The sequence below is a fragment of the Rhinopithecus roxellana genome, chromosome 13 (assembly GCF_007565055.1).
Source record: "Rhinopithecus roxellana isolate Shanxi Qingling chromosome 13, ASM756505v1, whole genome shotgun sequence".
In the NCBI taxonomy this organism is placed as follows: domain Eukaryota; kingdom Metazoa; phylum Chordata; class Mammalia; order Primates; family Cercopithecidae; genus Rhinopithecus; species Rhinopithecus roxellana.
The window spans coordinates 70,033,523-70,053,805 of NC_044561.1; the positions used below are offsets into that span (position 1 = coordinate 70,033,523).

General features: G+C 57.9%; 1 protein-coding gene across 1 annotated transcript; it reads left to right on the top strand.

Moving 5' to 3' along the window:
• Positions 1-1,214: 1,214 nt before the first annotated feature.
• On the top strand, positions 1,215-14,275 carry STMN3 (stathmin 3). The gene is made up of 5 exons (XM_030914486.1): positions 1,215-1,454; positions 9,807-9,902; positions 10,229-10,404; positions 11,820-12,011; positions 12,569-14,275. Exons 1-5 carry the CDS (start codon positions 1,436-1,438, stop codon positions 12,626-12,628), a joined length of 543 nt encoding a protein of 180 aa, XP_030770346.1. The 5' UTR covers positions 1,215-1,435; the 3' UTR covers positions 12,629-14,275.
• The last annotated feature ends 6,008 nt before the right edge of the window (positions 14,276-20,283 follow it).

Below are 20,283 nucleotides of genomic sequence, written 5' to 3' on the forward strand. Positions count from 1 at the left end.
GGGAGCAGTTCTCAGATCCTTGCCACGTGTCCCCTCGTCTCAACAACAGAGAACCTTCTTTGCTTTGATCCCTCCAATTTCTTCAACCAGGCAAAGGAAACTGCTTTTGAAGGGCTCCTGTGATGAGGTCAGAGCCTGCCTGATGATCCTCCTGTCTTAAGTGTACCTCTGAGCCACACAATGTCACCCTCCTAGGCATCACCTCCACCAGACTCAGAGTCCCGGGGATGATGCTGGCTTGCACACCAGGGGTCAGGATTCTCCAGGCCACCCTAGGATGTGACTGGCCTTGGGTACTCCCAGCACACTGCTAGGCTGAGGCTTGCCCCTGGCTTTTGTGTTGCTGAGCCAGCCTCATGGCTCTGCCAGTCTCCTGAGGTTTTCAGGGTTTTGCTCCTGGCCCTATGACTTAGCTGCTTGTAGGGCAAAGCACTGCTCCCTGCCTTGGTGGCTCCATCCCTGCAATGGGAATGGCGCTCCATTTGTCTGCCAGGCTTTCCCTTTGGGAGTGACGGGGAGAGGGGGAGGCAGGATAGGTTGCCCCCCACTCACTAAGTGCACACAACCCTGGCACCCCTCCTCCATCCTCTAGGGGCCTCATTGTCTCATCTTACCCTGAGAAACAAAGGTCCAGTGAGGTCAGACACTTGCCCTTGGCCTGGGCCATACAGCGAGTGAACGTCAAAGCCGGGGCCGGAACCCACCTCTGTTTCACCGCAAAGCCTTTGTTCTGGCCTCACTCCTCCACTTTCACTCTTCTCTGCTCAGATCCTGCCCATCCCCTGGGCTCACAGGAGATGCCCCTTGGAGGCCTCCAGGCCAGCGCCCACCCCTGTGGCCATGGCATCCTCTCTGATGGCAGGCACAGACCTGGACCCTGTTGGCACCAGCCCAGCTTACAGCAGCCTCCGAGAAGGGCTCTGCAGCCCCACCCCCTGGGTGGGAACTGCCCCTCCTGCCTTGCCCCTGCCCCGCCTGCCATGGAGAATGGGAGCTCATCTCTACCCCACCCCACCCTCAGGCCTCACAAAGCCAAGGTGGGGAAGCAGCTGTCCTGCTGGGAGCGGTTGGAGGGTGGGGGTCTTGCTGCAGTTCGCCCCCACCTCCGCCCTCTCCCTCTGAGGGCCGCGGCCCCTCCCGCAACCAGGTGCTTGCTCCTTTCTCTCTTCCTCCCTCCCTCCTCCCGCCCCCGCAGTCTCTCTCTCTCTCTCCTTCCCTCCCTCCCCCTCCTCCCCCCTCCTTCCCCCAACTCTCTCTCTCTTCCCCCCTCCCGCTCCCTCTCCCTCTCTCTCTCCCGCCGCGCCCGCCTCCCGCCCGCCCTCGCTCCCTCCCCTCCCTTCCCCTCCCCTCCCCGGCACTGCAGCACTAGCCGTCTGCAGCTCCGGCCGCCACCCGCGCCTCTCCAGCCTCTGCAGGCCCAACCGCCGCCAGCACCATGGCCAGCACCATTTCGGGTAGGCTCCCGGGCCGCGGGCTTTCTAGGGCTGCGGCGTCTGAGCAGAGGCCTCGTCTGGACTCGCCTGGGGCAGGGGCCGGCTGCGGTCGCCGCTTTCCCTTCTCCCACCCTGCGCATTGCGAGCCTGCGCCGGACCCGCCCGAGGCTGGAGTCTGCGGCGCCGGCGGGGCTGGTGGGGCGCTGGGCTGCGAGGCTCCGCGCCGGGGAGCGCCCGGGACCGGGACGTCGAGCGGGGGCGCCTCGCCCCTGGGGGACCCGCGTGCCACGCAGGGCGGGACTGCCGCAGGGTGGCTCCGAGACCCGGGCGTGGGCTCGTGACCGGGTGGGCGCGCTCGCGATGTGCGGGCGGAGTCCCTGGGGCGTCCGCGACCCGAGATCTGGGTCCGCCAGAGCCTTCGCGGGGAGGCGGGGAGAGGGTGGGACCCTCTGCCAAAGCCGCAGCCGGGGACCCGGCGCTCCCCGCGCCAGTGGAGCGCAGGGACTGGAGGGGCGCTGCGGGAGGGGGCGGGCCAGGCCCGGACGAGCCCGGAGTGAGGGGGACCGCGCCCTCCCCCCACACCGCTGAGGCCTGGGGGACCACCCTTCGCGACGCCCGGGCCAGCTGCTCTGGCCAGAAAAGCCACTGCCCTTTGCGCCGCGGGGCCTGGATGGGGGAGGGGCGACTGCGATTCCCAAACCCTCCCGAGACCAGAGGGTCCCCCCTCCCACCCCCGTCGCCTCCCGCGGGGCGGGCCCACCGCCTTCGAAGGTAGCGCCCACCCCGGCCTCCCGGCCCGTCCCGCGCGGAGCTCAGGCGAAGGGGCGGGCGCAGGCCTGGGGTGGGGGGATTCTGGACGCAGGGGAGCTGCCGGGCGATCCCGGGCGCGAGGACGCGGGGCCTGCCCTTCCCGAAACGCTCTGCTCTCCCCCGAGGCCGCAGAACCCGCTTCGTTTTTCCCTCGGCGTTCGGGAGGACTGGACGAAGGGCCCCACCTTCTTCCCATCGCCGCCTCTGCCCACGAGCCGCACTCCCTCCCACCTTTTCTTCCGCCCTGGGACGGGTCCCCGCGGTCCCCCTCCCGAGCTGACTTGTTCTCTCCCCAGTGCCCGCCTTGCTTCGGGGCGCAGAACTCCGCCCACCCACGCGTGCCCGACCTGACCCGCCCCTCAGGCCCCACGGGCTTGGAGGCTCCAGGTGACTTCAGCACCTGCCAGGAGGGGACCGTGTGTGTCACCGACCACACCTCCCCACCCTATCTGGGAGTCCTGTCCATCTGTGCTTCCTCCCTCCGCCTCCTCCCGGACACCCCCAGGGATCCTGGGAGGCTCTCAGCGGAGGGGACTCCCCTCTGGCCTCTGAGGGCAGCTCTGTCCTCTCCAGGGCCGCCTCCTGCCCTTCCTGACAGCCTTTCCCTGACGGTCCCTCCCCACGGGCTCGGTTCCTTGTGCTGAGCTGGGAAGGGGAGGCCGTCTGGGCGTCCAGGCACTGGGCTCCTCACTCTTTTGTGGTCTCTGCTCACATTTTCCTTCTGCAATCCAGAGTCTGACCTCCTCCAGCTGTGTGGTCTTGTCAGAGCTGCTTAACCTCTCAGGACCTGGGTTTCCTTATCTGGGTGGAGATGACAGTGCTGGCACCTCCCCTGGGGCTTGTTCTGAGGCCTCAATATTTCAGGAAAGGTGCTTGGCCGCTTGCCTGATAAGAGATGAGTGCTCACCGCAAGCCAGGAAGCCTGAATGTGGTAGCCACATTTCTGAGTTTCCTGCCCAGGGACAGGCAAATTGGCTGGTGGCTCCCGTCATGCTGGGCTCCTGGCACCATGAGAGGCAGCCTGGGTGACACTGACCTCCATCTGCCCCCGGCGGGAGCCAGCAGCAGCCTCCAGGGCCCTCCAGGGGTCAGAGGCCACTGTGGTCCCCTGGCCTCTCAGTTCTGGACAGACCCCCGACCTCCGTGAGCTCCCAACAGGAGCCTGCAGTCAGGCCCAGGCTCATGACCGGGCTTTCACCCGGCGTGCTGTGTGATGCTGGGTGGAACACTTGCCCTCTCTGAGCCTCCATTCCTCCTCTGTAGAAGTGAGGGTAGAAGTGAGGCTGATAGGGTGGCTCACACCTGTAATCCCAGCACTTTGAGAGGCTGAGGCTGGTGGATAAACTGAGGTGAAGAGTTCGAGACTAGCCTGGCCAACATGGTGAAATCCTCCCTCTCTGCTAAAAGTACAAAATTAGCCAGGTGTGGTGACACATTCCTGTGATCCCAGCTGCTTGGGAGCCTGAGGCAGGAGAATTGCTTGACCCGGGGAGGGGGAGGCTGCAGTGAGCTGAGATTGTGCCATTGTACCCCAGCCTGGGCAGCAAGAGGAAAAACTCCTTCTGGAAAGAAAGAAAGAGAGAGAGAGAAAGAGAGAGAGAGAGAGAGAGAAAGAAGAAGAAGGAGGGCTGATAAGGGCACCCAGCTGGGCAGGAGGGAGGCGTGACTGTGAGGTGTGACCCTGGGAGCAGGCACTACTATACCCTGCTGCTCGAGGCCGACTAGGTGCCTTTTTCTGACTCCTGCTCACGAATCATCCAAAGGGCCAATCCGCATTTCCTCGGTATCTAATGTTTAGTACAAAGAGAACAAGGGAGACAAAAACCAGCCCAGCTCATGGCAAGAATCGTTTGTAACTCCCTGAAGTCAGTGAAGGGGAAAGATGGGAGGTGAGTGAGAAAGAAAGGAGTCAAAAGAGACAGAGGGCAGGCGCGGCGGCTCGCACCTGTAATCCCAGAACTGTGAGAGGCCAAGGTGGGTGGATCGCCTGAGGTCAGGAGCTTAAGAGCAGCCTGGCCAACATGGTGAAACCTCATCTCTACTAAACATACAAAAAAAAATTATTTGGGCATGGTGGCATGCGCCTGTAATTCCAGCTACTCGGGATTCTGAGGCAGGAGAATCACTTGAACTGGGGAGGCAGAGGTTGCAGTGAGCCGAGACTGTGCCATCGCACTCCAGCCTGGGTGACAGAGCGAGACCCCTTCTTAAAAAAAAAGAAAAAAAAAGAGAGAGAGAGAGATTGGGAGCAATGCCTCGAGGCTCTGGGCAGGAGCTTCCCTGGCACCCGCTGTGTCTGTGAAGAGGTGGCCTGGAGGGTCTGGGGCCTCGGCATCCTCCCTCTGCAATAAGAGGCCGTAGACATGCTCTTTAAGCCTCACCAGCTCTGAAAATACTGGTCCAATGTCCCGCCTCGCCCCTGGCCAGCCCTGCCCTGGGTGCAGACTTCCCTTTGGTCGCTCTCTCCAGAGTTGGCCAATTCCTGACCTGCTCTCCTGCCCCCTCCAATCTGCCCTTCCTCCCTGTAGCCAGACCACAGGGCAAGCCTCACTCCCGGCTCTGTCCTGTGGGTGCCTGATCCCACTTGCTCCTTGAGGGACAGTCTCTTGGGATAGAAGCTCCTCATGGGCCACCAGCTGGGAGACGCCAAGCCCGGGGGTCTCCGTGGCCATCAGATGCTGAGCCGCACCTGTGTTTGCAGCTGCAGGACCCAGTTCCTCACTTCTCAGTTGGACACGTGTCTCCTGGGCAGAGCCAAGACCTGTGAGAGGTCTGACCTGCGTCCCCACCGTGCTCCTTCTTTCCTGATGATACAGGTGCTCACACCTGCCCCCAAACTGCCGCCAGCCTTCCGCTCCCTGAGGTGGAGCAAACTGGAAGGGAGCCTCCCTGGTGTCTGTCCTTCCTCTGTATGAGCCTGCAGCTCTTTTTTTTCTGTGAAAATTTCGGGTTCAGGGCAGACAGGGGCTTCGAGCAGCTGTTAATCACGTTTTCTGACCTTTATGGTAAACACATTCCGGTTTTTGTTTTTTGAGACCGTCTCGCTGTGTTGCCCAGGCTGGAGCGCAGTGGCGCGATCTCCGCTCACTACAACTTCCGCCTTCCAGGCTCAAGTGATTCTCATGCCTCAGCCTCCTGAGTAGCTGGGACCACAGGCGTGTGCCACCACACCCGGCTAATTTTTGTATTTTTAGTAGAGATGCGGTTTCACCATGTTGCCTAGGCTGGTCTCAAACTCCTGTTCTCAAGCTGTCCTCCTGCCTCAGCCTCTCAAAGTTCTGGGATTACAGGCGTGAGCCACTGTGCCTGGCCACATTCAGAGTTTTGGATATATGATAAGGAAGGATGATCTGAAGGATAGGGGCCTGGAGTCTGCTGACAGGGAGCTGGTTGCTGGCAGAGTCAGGCCTGGAGGGGCCATGTCCCTGCCTTCCTATCCTCTCTCAGGACCCAGGTGTGTTCTGCCCCAGCCCAAACTCCCTCTTGCTCTCTCCCTCCCCTGCCCTCCTGAGCACAGGGCTGACCACCTACCTCCTCAGCTCCTCTAAATGTCCCCAACGTCTCCTGACCTGCTGCTGTGGAACACGTGGCTGGCACACCCTCTAACTCCCTCATCACATCCTCCTTTTTAAAATTAATTTTTAATTGGCTAGGTACTGTGGTTCACACCTATAATCCTAGTACTTTGGGAGGCTGAGGTGGGAGGATCCCTTGAGGCCAGGAGTTCAAGACCAGCCTGGGCGGCCGGGCGCAGTGGCTCGAGCCTGTAATCCCAGCACTTTGGGAGGCCGAGATGGACGGATCACGAGGTCGGGAGATCGAGACCATCCTGGCTAACCCGGTGAAACCCCGTCTCTACTAAAAAAATACAAAAAACTAGCCGGGCGAGGTGGCGGGCGCCTGTAGTCCCAGCTACTCGGAAGGCTGAGGCAGGAGGATGGTGTAAACCCAGGAGGTGGAGCTTGCAGTGAGCTGAGATCCGGCCACTGCACTCCAGCCTGGGTGACAGAGTGAGACTCCATCTCAAAAAAAAAAAAAAAAAAAAAAAAAGACCAGCCTGGACAACACAGCACTATTATATATACATATACATTTGAGATGGAGTCTCACTCTGTCACCCAGGCTGGAGTGTGGTGGCAAAATCTCGGCTCACTGCAACCTCTGCCTCCCAGGTTCAAGCAATTCTCCTGTCTCAGCCTCCCAAGTAGCTGGGACTACAGGTGCCTGCCGCCATGCCCGGCTAATTTTTGTATTTTTAGCAGAGATGGGGTTTCACCATGTTGGTCAGGCTGGTCTTGAACTCCTGACCTCGTGATCCGCCCACCTTGGCCTGCCAAAGTGCTGGGATTACAGGGTGAGCCACCGCGCCCGGCCTCGGTACCATTACAAAATTTTTTTTTTTAAAGCTGGTGTGTAGGCCGGGCGGGCACGGTGGCTGGAGACCAGCCTGACCAACATGGTGAAACCCGTCTCTACTAAAAACACAAACATTAGCCGGGCATGGTGGCACGTGCCTGTAATCCCAGTTACACAGGAGGCTGAGGCAGGAGAATCTCTTGAACCCAGGAGGCGGAATTTGCAGTGAGCTGAGATTGAAAAAAGAAAAAAAAAAAAGCTGGTGCACTGGCGTGCACCTGCAGTCCCAGCTACTGAGGTGGAAGGATCAGTCAAGCCCAGAAATTCAAGGGTGCAATGAACTGCACAGCTGCGCCCTACACTCCAGCATGGGTAACGGAGCACAGTCCTGTCTCTAAAAAATAAAGTAGGTGGCTCACACCTGTAATCCCAGCACTTCGGAAGGCTGAGGCAGGCGGATCACGAGGTCAGGAGATCGAGACCACCCTGGCCAACATGGTGAAACCTCGTCTCTACTAAAACTACAAAAATTAGCCAGGCATGGCAGGCTCTTGCAGTCCCAGCTACTCGGGAGGCTGAGGCAGGAGAATCGGTTCAACCTGGGAGGCGAAGGTTGCGGTGAGCCAAGATCGCACCACTGTGCTGCAGCCTGGCGACAGAGCAAGACTCTGTCTCAAAATAAAATAAATTAACTTTTAATAAAAAATACATGAATGGATTTTGCGTGTGAAAAAATAAAACTTGACGGCCGGGCGCGGTGGCTCACGCCCGTAATCCCAGCACTTTGGGAGGCCGAGGCGGGCAGATCACGAGGTCAGGAGATGGAGACCATCCTGGCTAACACAGTGAAAGCCCATCTCTACTAAAAGTACAAAAAAATTAACCAGGCGTGGTGGCGGGCACCTGTAGTCCCAGCTACTCAGGAGGCTGAGGCAGGAGAATGGCATGAACCTGGGAGGTAGAGGTTGCAGTGAGCCGAGATTGCACCACTACACTCCAGCCTGGGTAACAGAGTGAGATTCTGTCTCAAAAAGGAAAAAAAAGAAAAAAAGAAAATTTGACAAGTCAGGTCAAAGTCCCCTGTGAGGCTCCCCCACCCGGTCCCCCTCCACCTCCCTCCCTGAAGACAATAAGCAAGACAGGTAGCTTTTCCTCGCTTCCCACTTCCCGGCTCAAATGCTCGGTCCCTCTCCCAGAGGCTCTCACGCGGGCCTGTCCACCCTGGGATTCCTTTCTGCTCCTCCTTACACCCTCTTGGCTCTGTGCTGCTCTGTCCAGAAAAGTGTAGGTCACTAGGAAATTTAGACCAGGACAGACTATTCTCTGCACTGTCACAGGAAGACCCAGCTCACCATGAAAGGTTGATTACTTCTGCCCTGTGTCTCCCTTTGTCTCCTCTCCCCTTCCCCCCTGCTTTCCCTCCTTCCCTCCCTCCTCTCTTCATTTCCTTCTCTCTCTGTCTCTCTCTGTCTCCCTCTCTCTCCCTCTCCCTCTTTCTGTTTTGAGACGGAGTCTCACTGTCGCCCAGGCTAGAGTGCAATGGCGCGAGCTTGGTTCACCGCAACCTCCGCCTCTCAGGTTCAAGTGATTCTCCTGCCTCAGCCTCCCAGGTAGCTAGGATTACAGGTGCCTGCCACCACGCCTGGCTAATTTTTGTTTTTTTAGTAGGGATTGGGTTTCACCATGTTGGCCAGGCTGGTCTCGAACTCCTAACCTCAGGTGTTCCACCTGTCTCGGCCTCCCAAAGTGCTGGGATTACAGTTGTGAGCCATTGCGCCCAGCCAAGATGATTGTTGAGCGCTAGTGAGAAACCAGGCCAGAGTGTCTAGGAGTGAGGCTCGCCCTGAATAGACCAAAAGAGCTAAATTATGTTCACTGTGAGAGCAGGCACCTTCCCCTTCCCCTGACAGGGCACAGGGCTACAGGAGCCCAGCTTACTTCTGGTTTGGGTTGGGCAGCAGGGACACTGGCTGGTGGGCACTTGTTTGACCTGAATGGGCAAGAGGCCTGGCTGTGGGGCTGACCGGACAGCTGCCCTCCCTTGGTTCTTGGTGGCATCAGTGGCCCAAGCCCAGCCCTAAATGGGCAAAGAGCATGTGCTTGGAGAGGGCCTGGTTTCACCTCGGGGTGACCACACGATCATCAGGAAGGAGAAAGGAGGGTCTGAGGGCTTCATCCAGGTTTACAGCCCAAGAAAGTGCTGTCCACAGAGGGTCTGCATCTGTGCTGAGTTAATCTTGCCTGCTTGAGCTGGTGAGGGAGCGGGAGGGAGGAGGAGGGGAGAGGTAAGTAGTGGGGCAGAGGGAGGTAAGGGTCAGAAAGACACACAGTGACAAGGAATTACAGAAAGACACACAGTGACAAGGAATTACAGAAAGACACACAGTGACAAGGAATTACAGAAAGACGCACAGTGACAAGGAATTACAGAAAGACGCACTCAAAGAGAGTCAGGGGCTACCCCCGAGACACAGAAAGATATAACGACAGTGACAGAGTCAGACAGACAGAAGGTAAACAGAGACCCAGACAGGCAGAGGCAGGGACTTTGTCAGTCTGGGCGGGTACCTGAGAATGAGTGGTTTATAGACGACAGGAACTTACTTCCCACAGCTCTGGAGGCCAGAAAGTACAGGATCAAGGTGCCGGCAGCTTTGGTGCCTGGAGAGGTCTCACCTCCTGGTACATACACAGGTGGCATCTTCTGGCTGTGTCCTCACATGATGGAAGGGTGAGGGAATTCTCTGAAGCCCCCCTCTGGGACCACTCAGGACGGCTCTATCCTCATGGCCTAATTCCCTCTCAGTGCCCCACCTCCAGATACCGGCACCTTGGGGTTACTATTTCAACACATGAGTTTTGGGGAATGGAAACATTCAGACCACAGCAGGCAGGGAGAAGGATGGAGAAACAAGTCAGTGTGCAAGATGGGACAGACATTAACGCCGAGACAGAGGAAAAGCGGGGAGAGGCGGAGGGCGAGAGAGACAGAGAGCAGGGGGCACACCACGGAGACAGCGCTAGCGTCTGGAGGCAAGAGAGCTGGAGGAGAGACGAAGGGGCCGGCGGTGTGGAGACACAAGACAGCGTGCTGGGCAGCTCCATGTCTCACAGAGACATGCCAGAGGCAGCCATGGGGAGGGAAAAACAGGGCCCCAGGTGGGCAGGCCCCAGTGGCATTTGTTCAGCCTAGCCTTGTGCCCACAGCCTACAAGGAGAAGATGAAGGAGCTGTCGGTGCTGTCACTCATCTGCTCCTGCTTCTACACACAGCCGCACCCCAACACCATCTACCAGTACGGGGGTGAGTGCCCAGCTGCCATCCAGGCTAACAGGGTGAAACCCCGTCTCTACTAAAAGTACAAAAAGTTAGCCCTGCCCTACAGTGCCTGCCCACCTCACCTTTTCCCTGGCCTCCCACAGTCTCTGAACTCCCAGCCTGGCTGCCTCCGGAGAGGGAGGTTCTAGCGGGAAGGGGCCCATCCTGGGGACTGAGGCCTGGGATTCCTGCAGGAGCAGCCACCTGCTCTCACCCAGCCCTGGGGTTGGATGTGTGCTGGGATCATCCCGCTCAGCCCACGCCATGCTCTGGCCGGGCCTCTGAAGCTTCACTCTGGTCTTGCCCTGCAGACATGGAGGTGAAGCAGCTGGACAAGCGGGCCTCTGGCCAGAGCTTCGAGGTCATCCTCAAGTCCCCTTCTGACCTGTCCCCAGAGAGCCCTATGCTCTCCTCTCCACCCAAGAAGAAGGACACCTCCCTGGAGGAGCTGCAAAAGCGGCTGGAGGCAGCTGAGGAGCGGAGGAAGGCAAGGAGTCCTCCCACCCCCCCAGGAGTTTCGAGGGAGGTGGCCCACGGGGACAGGGCCTGCAAGACGCAGGGTGCTCCCGGCAGGTTTGGTCAGCACCTTGGCCTGGGGCGGGAGGGGCTGTGGCTCCCTGGGCCGCTTCCTGAGAGATAAGAATGGGATGGGGAGAGGCCGAGTGCGGTGGCTCACGCCTGTAATCCCAGAACTTTGGGAGGCTGAGGTAGGCAGATCACTTGAGGTAAGGAGTTCAAGACCAGCCTGGCCAACATGGTGAAACCCTGTCTCTATTAAAAATACAAAAATTAGCCAGGTGTGGTGGTGCGCACCTGTAATCCCACCTACTAGGGAGTCTGAGGCAGGGGAATTGCTTGAACCCAAGAGGTGGAGGATGCATGAGTCGAGACTGCGCCACTGCACTCCAGCCTGGGCGACAGGGCGAGACTCCATTTCAAAAAACAAAAAAGAATGGGATGGAGAGGAGGAAGGGTTCCGAGGCGGCGGCCAGCTGGAAGGAGCAGGAGCCTCTGATGGGAGTGGGAGGCACCCTTGTCATGGCCAGCAGGATGCTAGAGGATGGTCCCCAGAGGGGCCCTGCGGACGTCGGGTGGGGCATCCCTCTCCCAGACAGAGAAGTAGGAGGAGGGCCTCATATGAAGACCCTGAGGCTTGCTGGAGGGCTGAGGGGCCCCGGGAGAGGTGGGTGTGGGCTCCAGGTCCCCTCCCTGCAGCCTCCCCTCCCACCAGCCCCTCTGAGACTGGAACAGAGATAAAAATGTCCTTTTTGGGAGTGCCACCCTGGAGGCCAACGCACTGGGCAGGGGAGGCGGCTCTGTTCCCCTTTCTGATGAGACCAGGGACCAGGGTTCACAGGGCTGACTAGTAGGGACTGGCACGTCGGCACGGGTCCTGCTGCTCTGCTCTCCTTCCAGCGGTCGCCAGCCGGCCCCTCCCCCAGCATCCCTGGGGACCCTTCCTCCGCTCTTGGGCACCTAATTGGGAGCTCGGAACCCGGTGTGTAACAAGCAGCTCCTCTGCTCAGTGGGCGGATGTCTGAGGAAGACAGAAAGCTCAGAGACCGCCCACAAGTTTAGGGTTTCCTGCGCTGCTGGTCCTTGGAGGCGGAAACGCGCAGTGCAGGGTGTACAGTGGCGGCAGGACACGGCGGGGGTCCTGGGCGCAGCCAGAACCGCGGCAGCCGCGCGCGAGGCAGGGGCGGGGGTGGCGGAGCGCGACCCCCTGGCCCTGCCCCGACCACAGGGCAGCGCCCGGGGGTCCCGGCACCCACCGAGGCCTGGGCAGGTGGAGGCGCCGGGTGAGGCGAGCGGGCGCCGGGCGGGAGGCGGAGAGCAGGGAGGAGGAGTCCGGCTTGACAGGGCCCGGGTCGCCGCTCACGCGCGCCCGCCCGCCCCGCACAGACGCAGGAGGCGCAGGTGCTGAAGCAGCTAGCGGAGCGGCGCGAGCACGAGCGCGAGGTGCTGCACAAGGCACTGGAGGAGAACAACAACTTCAGCCGGCAGGCGGAGGAGAAGCTCAACTACAAGATGGAGCTCAGCAAGGAGATCCGCGAGGCGCACCTGGCCGCACTGCGCGAGCGGCTGCGCGAGAAGGTGCGGGGGCGGGGCCGGGGCGGGGCTCGGAGCGGGCAGAAGGCGGGGAGGGCGGAGCTTGGAGGAGCGGGACTCCGACCGGACGGGGTGGGGCGGGGCACTGGGCGGGGGCGGGGCCGGGGCGGGGCTCGGAGGGGCGCAGAGGGGGCCGCGGGCCGGGAGGCCCTGCGCTGGGGTGGGGGTCGGGGGCTCATCCCGTGTTTACTGGGCGTCCCCAGCATCGCACGAACCAGGTCCAGCGTCTGCCCCTGGTGGGACAGTCACTAGCCGCAGTAATAGATGGCTAAATTCATTATATTGAAAGTGCTCTGAAGGAAGCTCGGCTCCGGTACGAGCTAGAAGCCGGGCTCAGCCAGCTCCCCGGAAACCCGTCCTTGGGCCCTGGCCCTGCTCTCGGCCTCCCCGGTGCTCCCGTCCCCTCAACTCAGGGTCCTGCCGGGGGTCAGCCCAGATGAGGCCGGGCGGGTGCCAGGGCGCCAAGCCCTGCGCGCCCGGGGGTTCCCGGAGTCACCCCAAGCCACCGCTGCCCTCAGGCCCTCCCGCCCCCTGTCCCGCAGGAGCTGCACGCGGCCGAGGTGCGCAGGAACAAGGAGCAGCGAGAGGAGATGTCGGGCTAAGGGCCGGGACGGGCGGCGCCCATCCTGCGACAGAACACGTTCGGGTCTTGGTTTTGTTTCGTTCACCTCTGTCTAGATGCAACTTTTGTTCCTCCTCCCCCACCCACGCCCCCAGCTTCATGCTTCTCTTCCGCACTCAGCCGCCCCGCCCTGTCCTCGTGGTGAGTCGCTGACCACGGCTTCCCCTGCAGGAGCCGCCGGGCGTGAGACGCGGTCCCTCGGTGCAGACACCAGGCCACCAGGCCGGGCGAGGCTGGGTCCCCCGGGGGCCTTGTGAGAGAGGTGGTGGTGACCGTGGTAAACACAGGGCGGTGGCGTGGGATCGCGGGTCCTTACGCTGGGCTGTCTGGTCAGCATGTGCAGGTCAGGGCAGGTCCTCTGAGCCGGCGCCCCTGGCCAACAGGCGAGGCTACAGTACCTGCTGTCTTTCCAGGGGGAAGGGGCTCCCCATGCGGGAGGGGCATTGGGCGGGGGTGATGGTGCCTGGGAGCCTGCGTGTTAAGCGGGAGCTTGTTGAACTGGCAGGCTGGTGGGTGGGGGCTGCAGCTCTCTTTAATGTGGTTGCACAGGGGTCCTCTGAGACCACCTGGCCTGAGGTGGACACCCTGGGCCTTCCTGGAAGCCTGCAGTTAGCGGCCTGCCCTGAGTCTGCTGGGGAGTGGGCATTCTCTGCCAGGGGCCCATGAGCAGGCTGCTGTGGTCTAGAGGTTGTGGGCAGCATGGACAGTCCCCCACTCAGCAGTGCGAGAGTTCCAAAGAGCCCCTGGCCCAGGCGCCTCCGTTAGACAATCCCGCCGCCCTCCCTACCAGGGCTTTGCGGATGTCCTTGAAAGACCTGCCCTAGAGCCCTTTGGAGTGCTGGCCCCTCCTGTGCCCTCTGCCCTGGTGGAAGTGGCAGCCACAAGTCCTCCTCAGGGAGCCCTAAGGGGGATCTTGTGGGACTGCTGCCCACAGATCCAGGTGTTGGAAGGGCAGCGGGTAAGGTTCACAAGCGACCCCCCACACCCTTCCCACTCAGCACCCAGAGAGGGCTGTGGGTCGAGGCCTGACTCCAGGCCTTTCCTGCCCACACCTTCTGGGCTGGGTTCCTTCTCTCCTGGATGCCCAGTGCTGGCCTTGGAGGACGGTCATCTGGAGGACGGGGGTAGGGGAGGCTGTCTTTGTACCACTGCAGCATCCCCCACTTCCCCACGGAAGCCCCATCCCAAAGCTGCTGCCTGGCCCCTTGCTGTAAAATGTGAAGGGGGCAGCTGAGTTCCTTAGGACCCAGAGCCAGGGCCCTCAGCTTCCATCCTGCAGGAGGCCTTGGCCAGGCACTGCCAGCATCTTCCAGGGCCACACCAGGGACTATGGGAGGATCCTGACCCCTGCAGGGCTCAGGGGTCAGCAGGGACCCACTGCCCCATCTCCGTCTCCCCACCGAGACAGCCCCAGAGGGAGCAGCCAGCTGGGATGGGAACCCAAGGCTGCCCACATGTGGCTTTTGTGGGACTCAGAAAGGGAAGCAGAACTGAGGGCTGGGATTCTCCTCACGGTGGCAGCTCTCATAGCGAAAGCCTAGTGTAATATGCACCCATCTCATCCACGTAGTAAAGTGAACTTAAAAATTAAATCAAACGAACAATAAACACCTGTGTGTTTAAGACATGGTTGAACTGTCTGTGTGTGTCCTGCACCTGTGGGGTCGGGGGCAGCTGCAGGCTCCCTGTCTGGGAGTGAGGATCTGCTCTGTGTGTATCTCCTGACTGAAGCTGGTTATAAACCTTATTTTATCACCATGATTATGAATTGCTCTAGTGACAGTGGTGATTTTAACATATGAGCATGTCAGGCCAGGTGCGGTGGCTCACGCCTGTAATCCCAGCACTTTGGGAGGCCAAGGCAGGTGGATCACGAGGTCAGGAGATCGAGACCATCCTGGCTAACATGGTGAGACCCTGTCTCTACCGAAAATACAAAAAATTAGCCGGGCATGGTGGTGGGCGCCTGTAGTCCCAGCTACTCAGGAGGCTGAGGCAGGAGAATGGCGTGAACCCGGGAGGCAGAGCTTGCAGTGAGCCGAGATCACGCCACTGCACTCTAGCCTGGGCGACTCCGTTTCAAAAAAAAAAAAAAAAAAGATATGAGCATGTAAACTACACAAACGCCCACTTTCCTCTCTGGAATCCAAGGGGTGAGGCGTCAGGGTGATGTGGGGAGGGCCCACTGCTGTGGGTGGGGTTGGCGGGGGACCCCTTGCCCTCCCTCAGGGCGGAGCTCTCCTCAGGGGCTTCCTGTTGTTCAGGACTCTGGCCCGCTGCTCACGAGGAAAAAGCAGGTCCTACGTCTGCCTCTGAGGCTGGAGCCTCTAGGCTGTGGGACTTCCTGACATGGGGACGGGTGCTACGAGACCCCTGGGGCTGCACCTCACTGTTCTATGGACTCACCCCACTAACCTCACTAACCCCACTCGCCCCACTCGCCCCACTCACCCCACTCACCTCTAGACAGCTGGTTGTTCACTGTCACAGGTCTGGACCGAGGATGGGGGATGGAGTAATAAAAAGTAAAAAGACATTCTGGGCTGGGTGTGGTGGCTCAGGCCTGTAATCCCAGCACTTTGGGAGGCTGAGGTGGGCGGATCACCTGGGGTCAGGAATTCAAGACCAGCCTGACCACCATGGTGAAACGCCGTTTCTACTAAAAATACAAAATTGGCTGGGCACAGTGGCTCACGCCTGTAATCCCAGCACTTTCAGAGGCTGAAGCGGGTGGATCACGAGGTCAGAAGATCGAGACCATCCTGGCTAACACAATGAAACCCCATCTCTACTAAAAATACAAAAAATTAGCCAGGCGTGGTGGCGTGCGCCTGTAGTCCCAGCTACTCGGGAGGCTGAGGCAGGAGAATCGCTTGAACCTGGGAGGCAGAGGCTGCAGTGAGCCGAGATCATGTCACTGCACTCCAGCCTGGGCGGCAGAGCAAGACTCTGTCTCAAAAAAAAAAAAAAAATAGCCGGGCGTGGTGGCAGGCACCTATAATCCCAGCTATGTGGGAGGCTGAGGCAGGATAATCGCTTGAACCTGGGAGGCGGAGGTTGCAGTGAGCCAAGGTCACGCCACTGCATTCCAGCCTGGGGGTCAGAGCGAGACTCCGTCTCAAAAAAAAAAAGAAAAGAAAAAGTTATCCGGGCGTGGTGTGGGTGCCTGTAGTCCCAGTTACTCCAGAGACTGAGGCAGGAGACTGGCATGAACTCGGGAGGCAGAGCTTGCAGTGAGCCGAGATCGCGCCACTGCACTCCAGCCTGGGCAACTGAGCGAGACTGTCTCAAAAAAAAAAAAAAAAAAGTGTTTGTATACAGCATCCCTGTATCCTAGGCACACAGATGCATGCACACCACACAACATTGAAAGCACTTGTATATGGCATCCCTGTATCCTGGGCACGCACGGGCACACAGACACACACACTACACACGAACACACGTGGGCCTTGGCCTCCCACAAGACCAGGCTGATCACAGGCCGGGGGCCTGGCAAGGCACTGAGGGGCAGACGGTGCTTGTGACAGTCACCAGAGGGGCAGACGGAGCATGTGACGGTCGCACTGAGGGGCAGACGGTGCTCGTGACAGTCACCAGAGGGGCAGACGGAGCGTGTGATGGTCGCCAGGTGGAGCCTCGGGCATCAACTGGGGGCAGAGACTCCTTTACAAACTGATCACACTTTTCCCATGAAGAAAAGGAAAGACGGCCAGGCGCGGTGGCTCAAGCCTGTAATCCCAGTACTTTGGGAGGCCGAGACGGGCGGATCACGAGGTCAGGAGATCGAGACCATCCTGGCTAACCCGGTGAAACCCCGTCTCTACTAAAAAATACAAAAAACTAGCCGGGCGAGGTGGCGGGCGCCTGTAGTCCCAGCTACTCGGGAGGCTGAGGCAGGAGAATGGTGTAAACCCGGGAGGCGGAGCTTGCAGTGAGCCGAGATCCAGCCACTGCACTCCAGCCTGGGCGACAGAGCGAGACTCCATCTCAAAAAAAAAAAAAGAAAAGAAAAGGAAAGGCAGACTCCTCCTGGGAGGCCAGACAGAGCTGTTTAGTGACCTATTGTGTGTGACAAGTCAACCCTTAATCAACAACGAACATTATCTGTCAGTTCCCATAAGTCAGGAGTACAAAAGCTGGGGGTTTCTGGCTCGGGGTCTCTCATGACGTTGCAGTCAGGACGCTGGCCAAGGTCCTGGCCATCTGAAGGCTGGGCAGGGGCTGGGGCATCCTCTTCTGAGAAGGCTACCTCCCAAGGCTGCAGGCAGGAGGCCTTCATTCCTCACCACATGGACAATCCAGGGGCTGCCTGGAGTGTCCTTGAAACATGGCTCTGGGTCCCCCAGAGCCAGCGACCTGTGTGGGGGTCACTGGGTGGGGGGATATTGGGAGGAACCCAGTATCCTCTGGGTGTGGGAAGCCACGTAAGTTTTGCTGTTAGAAGTGAGTCACTGAGAAGACTCACGCTTAGGAGGGAGTTGGGTTCCAGCTTTTGAGGTGAGGAATGTCAAAGGATGGGAACATACTTTATTTATTTATTTATTTATTTAGAGACAGAGTCTCGCTCTGTCGCGCAGGCTGGAGAGCAGTGGCACGACTTAGGCTCACTGCAACCTCTGCCTCCTGGGTTCAAGTGATTCTCCTGCCTCAGCCTCCTGAATAGCTGGGATTACAGGCACGCACCACCACATCTGGCTTATTTTGGTATTTTTAGTAGAGATGGGGTTTCCCCATGTTGGCCAGGCTGGTAGAGATGGGGTTCCATCATGTTGGCCAGGCTGGTCTCGAACTCCTGACCTAGTGATCCACCCGCCTTGGCCTCCCAAAGTGCTGGGATTACAGGTGTGAGCCACTGCGCCCAGCCTTATTTTACTGTTTTGAGACAGAGTTTCACTCTTGTTGCCCAGGCTGGAGTGCAGTGGTATGATCTCAGCTCACTATAACCTCCAACTCCCAGGTTATAAGCGATTCTCCTGCCTCAGTCTCCCAAGTAGCTGGGATTACAAGTATGAACCACTATGCTGGCCTTGTGAATGCATTTTATTTTATTTTATTTTATTTTATTTTTTGAGACAGTTTCGCTCTTGTTGCCCAGGCTGGAGTGCAATGGCATGATCTCTACTCACTGCAACCTCCACCTCCTGGGTTCAAGCGATTCTCCAGCCTCAGCCTCCCAAGTAGCTGGGATTACAGGCACGTGCCACCACACCTGGCTAATTTTGTATTTTTAGTAGAGATAGGGTTTCACCATGTTGGTGAGGCTGGTCTTGAACCCCTGACCTCAGGTGATCCACCCACCTCAGCCTCCCAAAGTGCTGGGATTACAGGTGTGAGCTACAGTGCCTGGCCAGTCTGTGAACATATTATAAAACCACATCAGACACTGCCTGGAGTGACTGGAAACAAGTCACAGTGCAGCAGTGTTCTACTCCATTAAAAGGGCTCCCGGGAGCCGGCTCTCTCTGACCACGTGAGGATACAGTGGTCAAAGCGCCATAGTGGAAGCAGAGACCAGACCCTGACCTGATGGCCCCGTGCTCTTGGACTTCCCAGCCTCCAAAACTTTGAGAAAATGAATTTCTGTTCCGTATTAAATTACCCAGTCTGTGGCATTCTGTTATAGCAGCACAAAACGTGCCAAGACTGTGACCCTGTATGTTTTGGACACAGCTGGTGCTTGCTTAGTGTCTGGGGCAGCAGTGGGTGCCCCCAAAACAGGGGTGTCCAGCAAAGCAGGTGGGGATACGGCACAAGCAGAGGCCTGACTCAACCAGTTGCTCCCCCCAGCCTGCTGTGCGCTCATCAGGCAGTCAAAGGAGTGGCCATGCAGAAGTGAGCATAGGAAAAGCTGCTGCCAACCACCAGCGCTTCTCCTTTTGCTGAAGAAAAACAATTTTGATGTTCTGCAGTTGCTTAGTTTCCTGGGACTGCTGTAAGAAGTACCACAAATGAAGAGGTTCAAAACAACAGAAACTCAGCCGGGTGTAGCGGCTCACACTTGTGATCCCAAAACAACAGAAACTCAGCCGGGTGTAGCGGCTCACACTTGTGATCCCACCACTTTGGGAGGCTGAGGTAGGAGCATTGCCTGAGCCCAGGAGTTTGAGACCAGTCTGGGCAACATGGTGAAACCCCATCTCCACAAAAAATACAAACATTAGCCAGGTGTGGTGGTGCTCAATTGTAGTCCCAGCTACTCTGGAGGCTGAGGAGGGAGGATCGCTTAAGCCCAGGAGTTCAAGGCTGTAGTGAGCCATGATTGTGCCACCCAGCCTGGGAGACAGAGCAGGGCCCTGTCTCAACAAACAACAGACTTGTATTTCTAGTCACTAAAACTTTGTGTGTATAGCATAGTTTATTATTTTCAAAACACTTTCACATTTTTTAAATCTTCATGTCTACTCTGGGAAAAACAGGACAGGAATTGTTACACTAACCATTTTTTCTGGTTACAAATGTAAGACATGTTCATTGCATCATGGCAAAACACAAGGACAAGAGGCTGAGGTGGATGGAGGACAAGAGGCCAGGTGCAGTGGCTCAGCCTGTAATCCCAGCAACGCCTCCCACCTTTGGGAGGCCGAGGTGGGCGGATCACCTGAGGTCAGGAGTTTGAGACCACTCTGGGCAACATGGTGAAACCCTGTCTCTACTAAAAATACAAAACTTATCTGGGCGTGGTGGCGCACACCTGTAGTCCAGTGACACGGGAGGTTGAGGCGGGAGAATCCCTCGAACCCGGGAGGCGGAGCTTGCAGTGAGCTGAGATTGCACCACTGCACTCCATCCTGGGTGACAGAGCGGGACTCCGCCTCAAAAAAAAAAAAGAAAAAAAGTTATTTGTTAATATCACCATCAAGCTCATCAGAAAGTACTGGGAAAACTTCGACCTCACAATGGCAAAATTCTTTTTTATTTTCCTGGCCCAGGCACAATGGCAAATTTCTTATTCTTACTTCAAAGCTCAAATTTTATCATTGGTAACAAATGCCGTCAGTTGCTTTCCTTAAAAGTGTATGGGTTTTGGTTTTTCTTTCACTCCCCTGACATAAAATATTTGGTATTTTTCTACACCAGCAACCAATTCTCCAATTCTCCAAACGTTAACTGGGTGTCCAATATAATACAGCTAAATTCGGACACTGCCTTCCTGTGTCAGATCCTACAAATCACAAGGATTCAGTCCTAACAGACTGTCCACACTTCAGACCCCAGGAGCCAGTCCAGAGCCACTGATATTCACGACCACCGGGCTTTCTCAGTCAGGGGTTCCCACAACCTACTCTTCAGGTTAGATGATTTACTAGAATGTCTCACAGAACTCAGTACAATTTGTATGTTCGTCAGTTTATTATAAAGGAGCAGCCAAGTGGAAGAGATATTCAGCCATCTCCATTAAAGTGGAAGTAAACCCGCTTAAACTTTTATCTAATATTGGACAATATCCTCTAAGGCCTGAAGCAATGAAAATAATCAGACCCATAAAAAAAAGAGTGTATCTGCTTTCGGGATCTAGGAGTGTTACAATTACATAAAAAATAAGAGTTTTTTTTTTTTTGAGACGGAGTCTCGCTCTGTTGGCAGGGCTGGAATGTGGTGGCTGGATCTCAGCTCACTGCAAGCTCCGCCTCC

What these genes read in the sequence shown, in the direction of transcription:
- STMN3 (XM_030914486.1), top strand. An exon ending in CACCATCTACCAGTACGGGG is followed by an intron (nt 9,903 to 10,228) that starts GTGAGTGCCCAG and finishes CTTGCCCTGCAG; the next exon opens with ACATGGAGGTGAAGCAGCTG. An exon ending in CAGCTGAGGAGCGGAGGAAG is followed by an intron (nt 10,405 to 11,819) that starts GCAAGGAGTCCT and finishes CGCCCCGCACAG; the next exon opens with ACGCAGGAGGCGCAGGTGCT.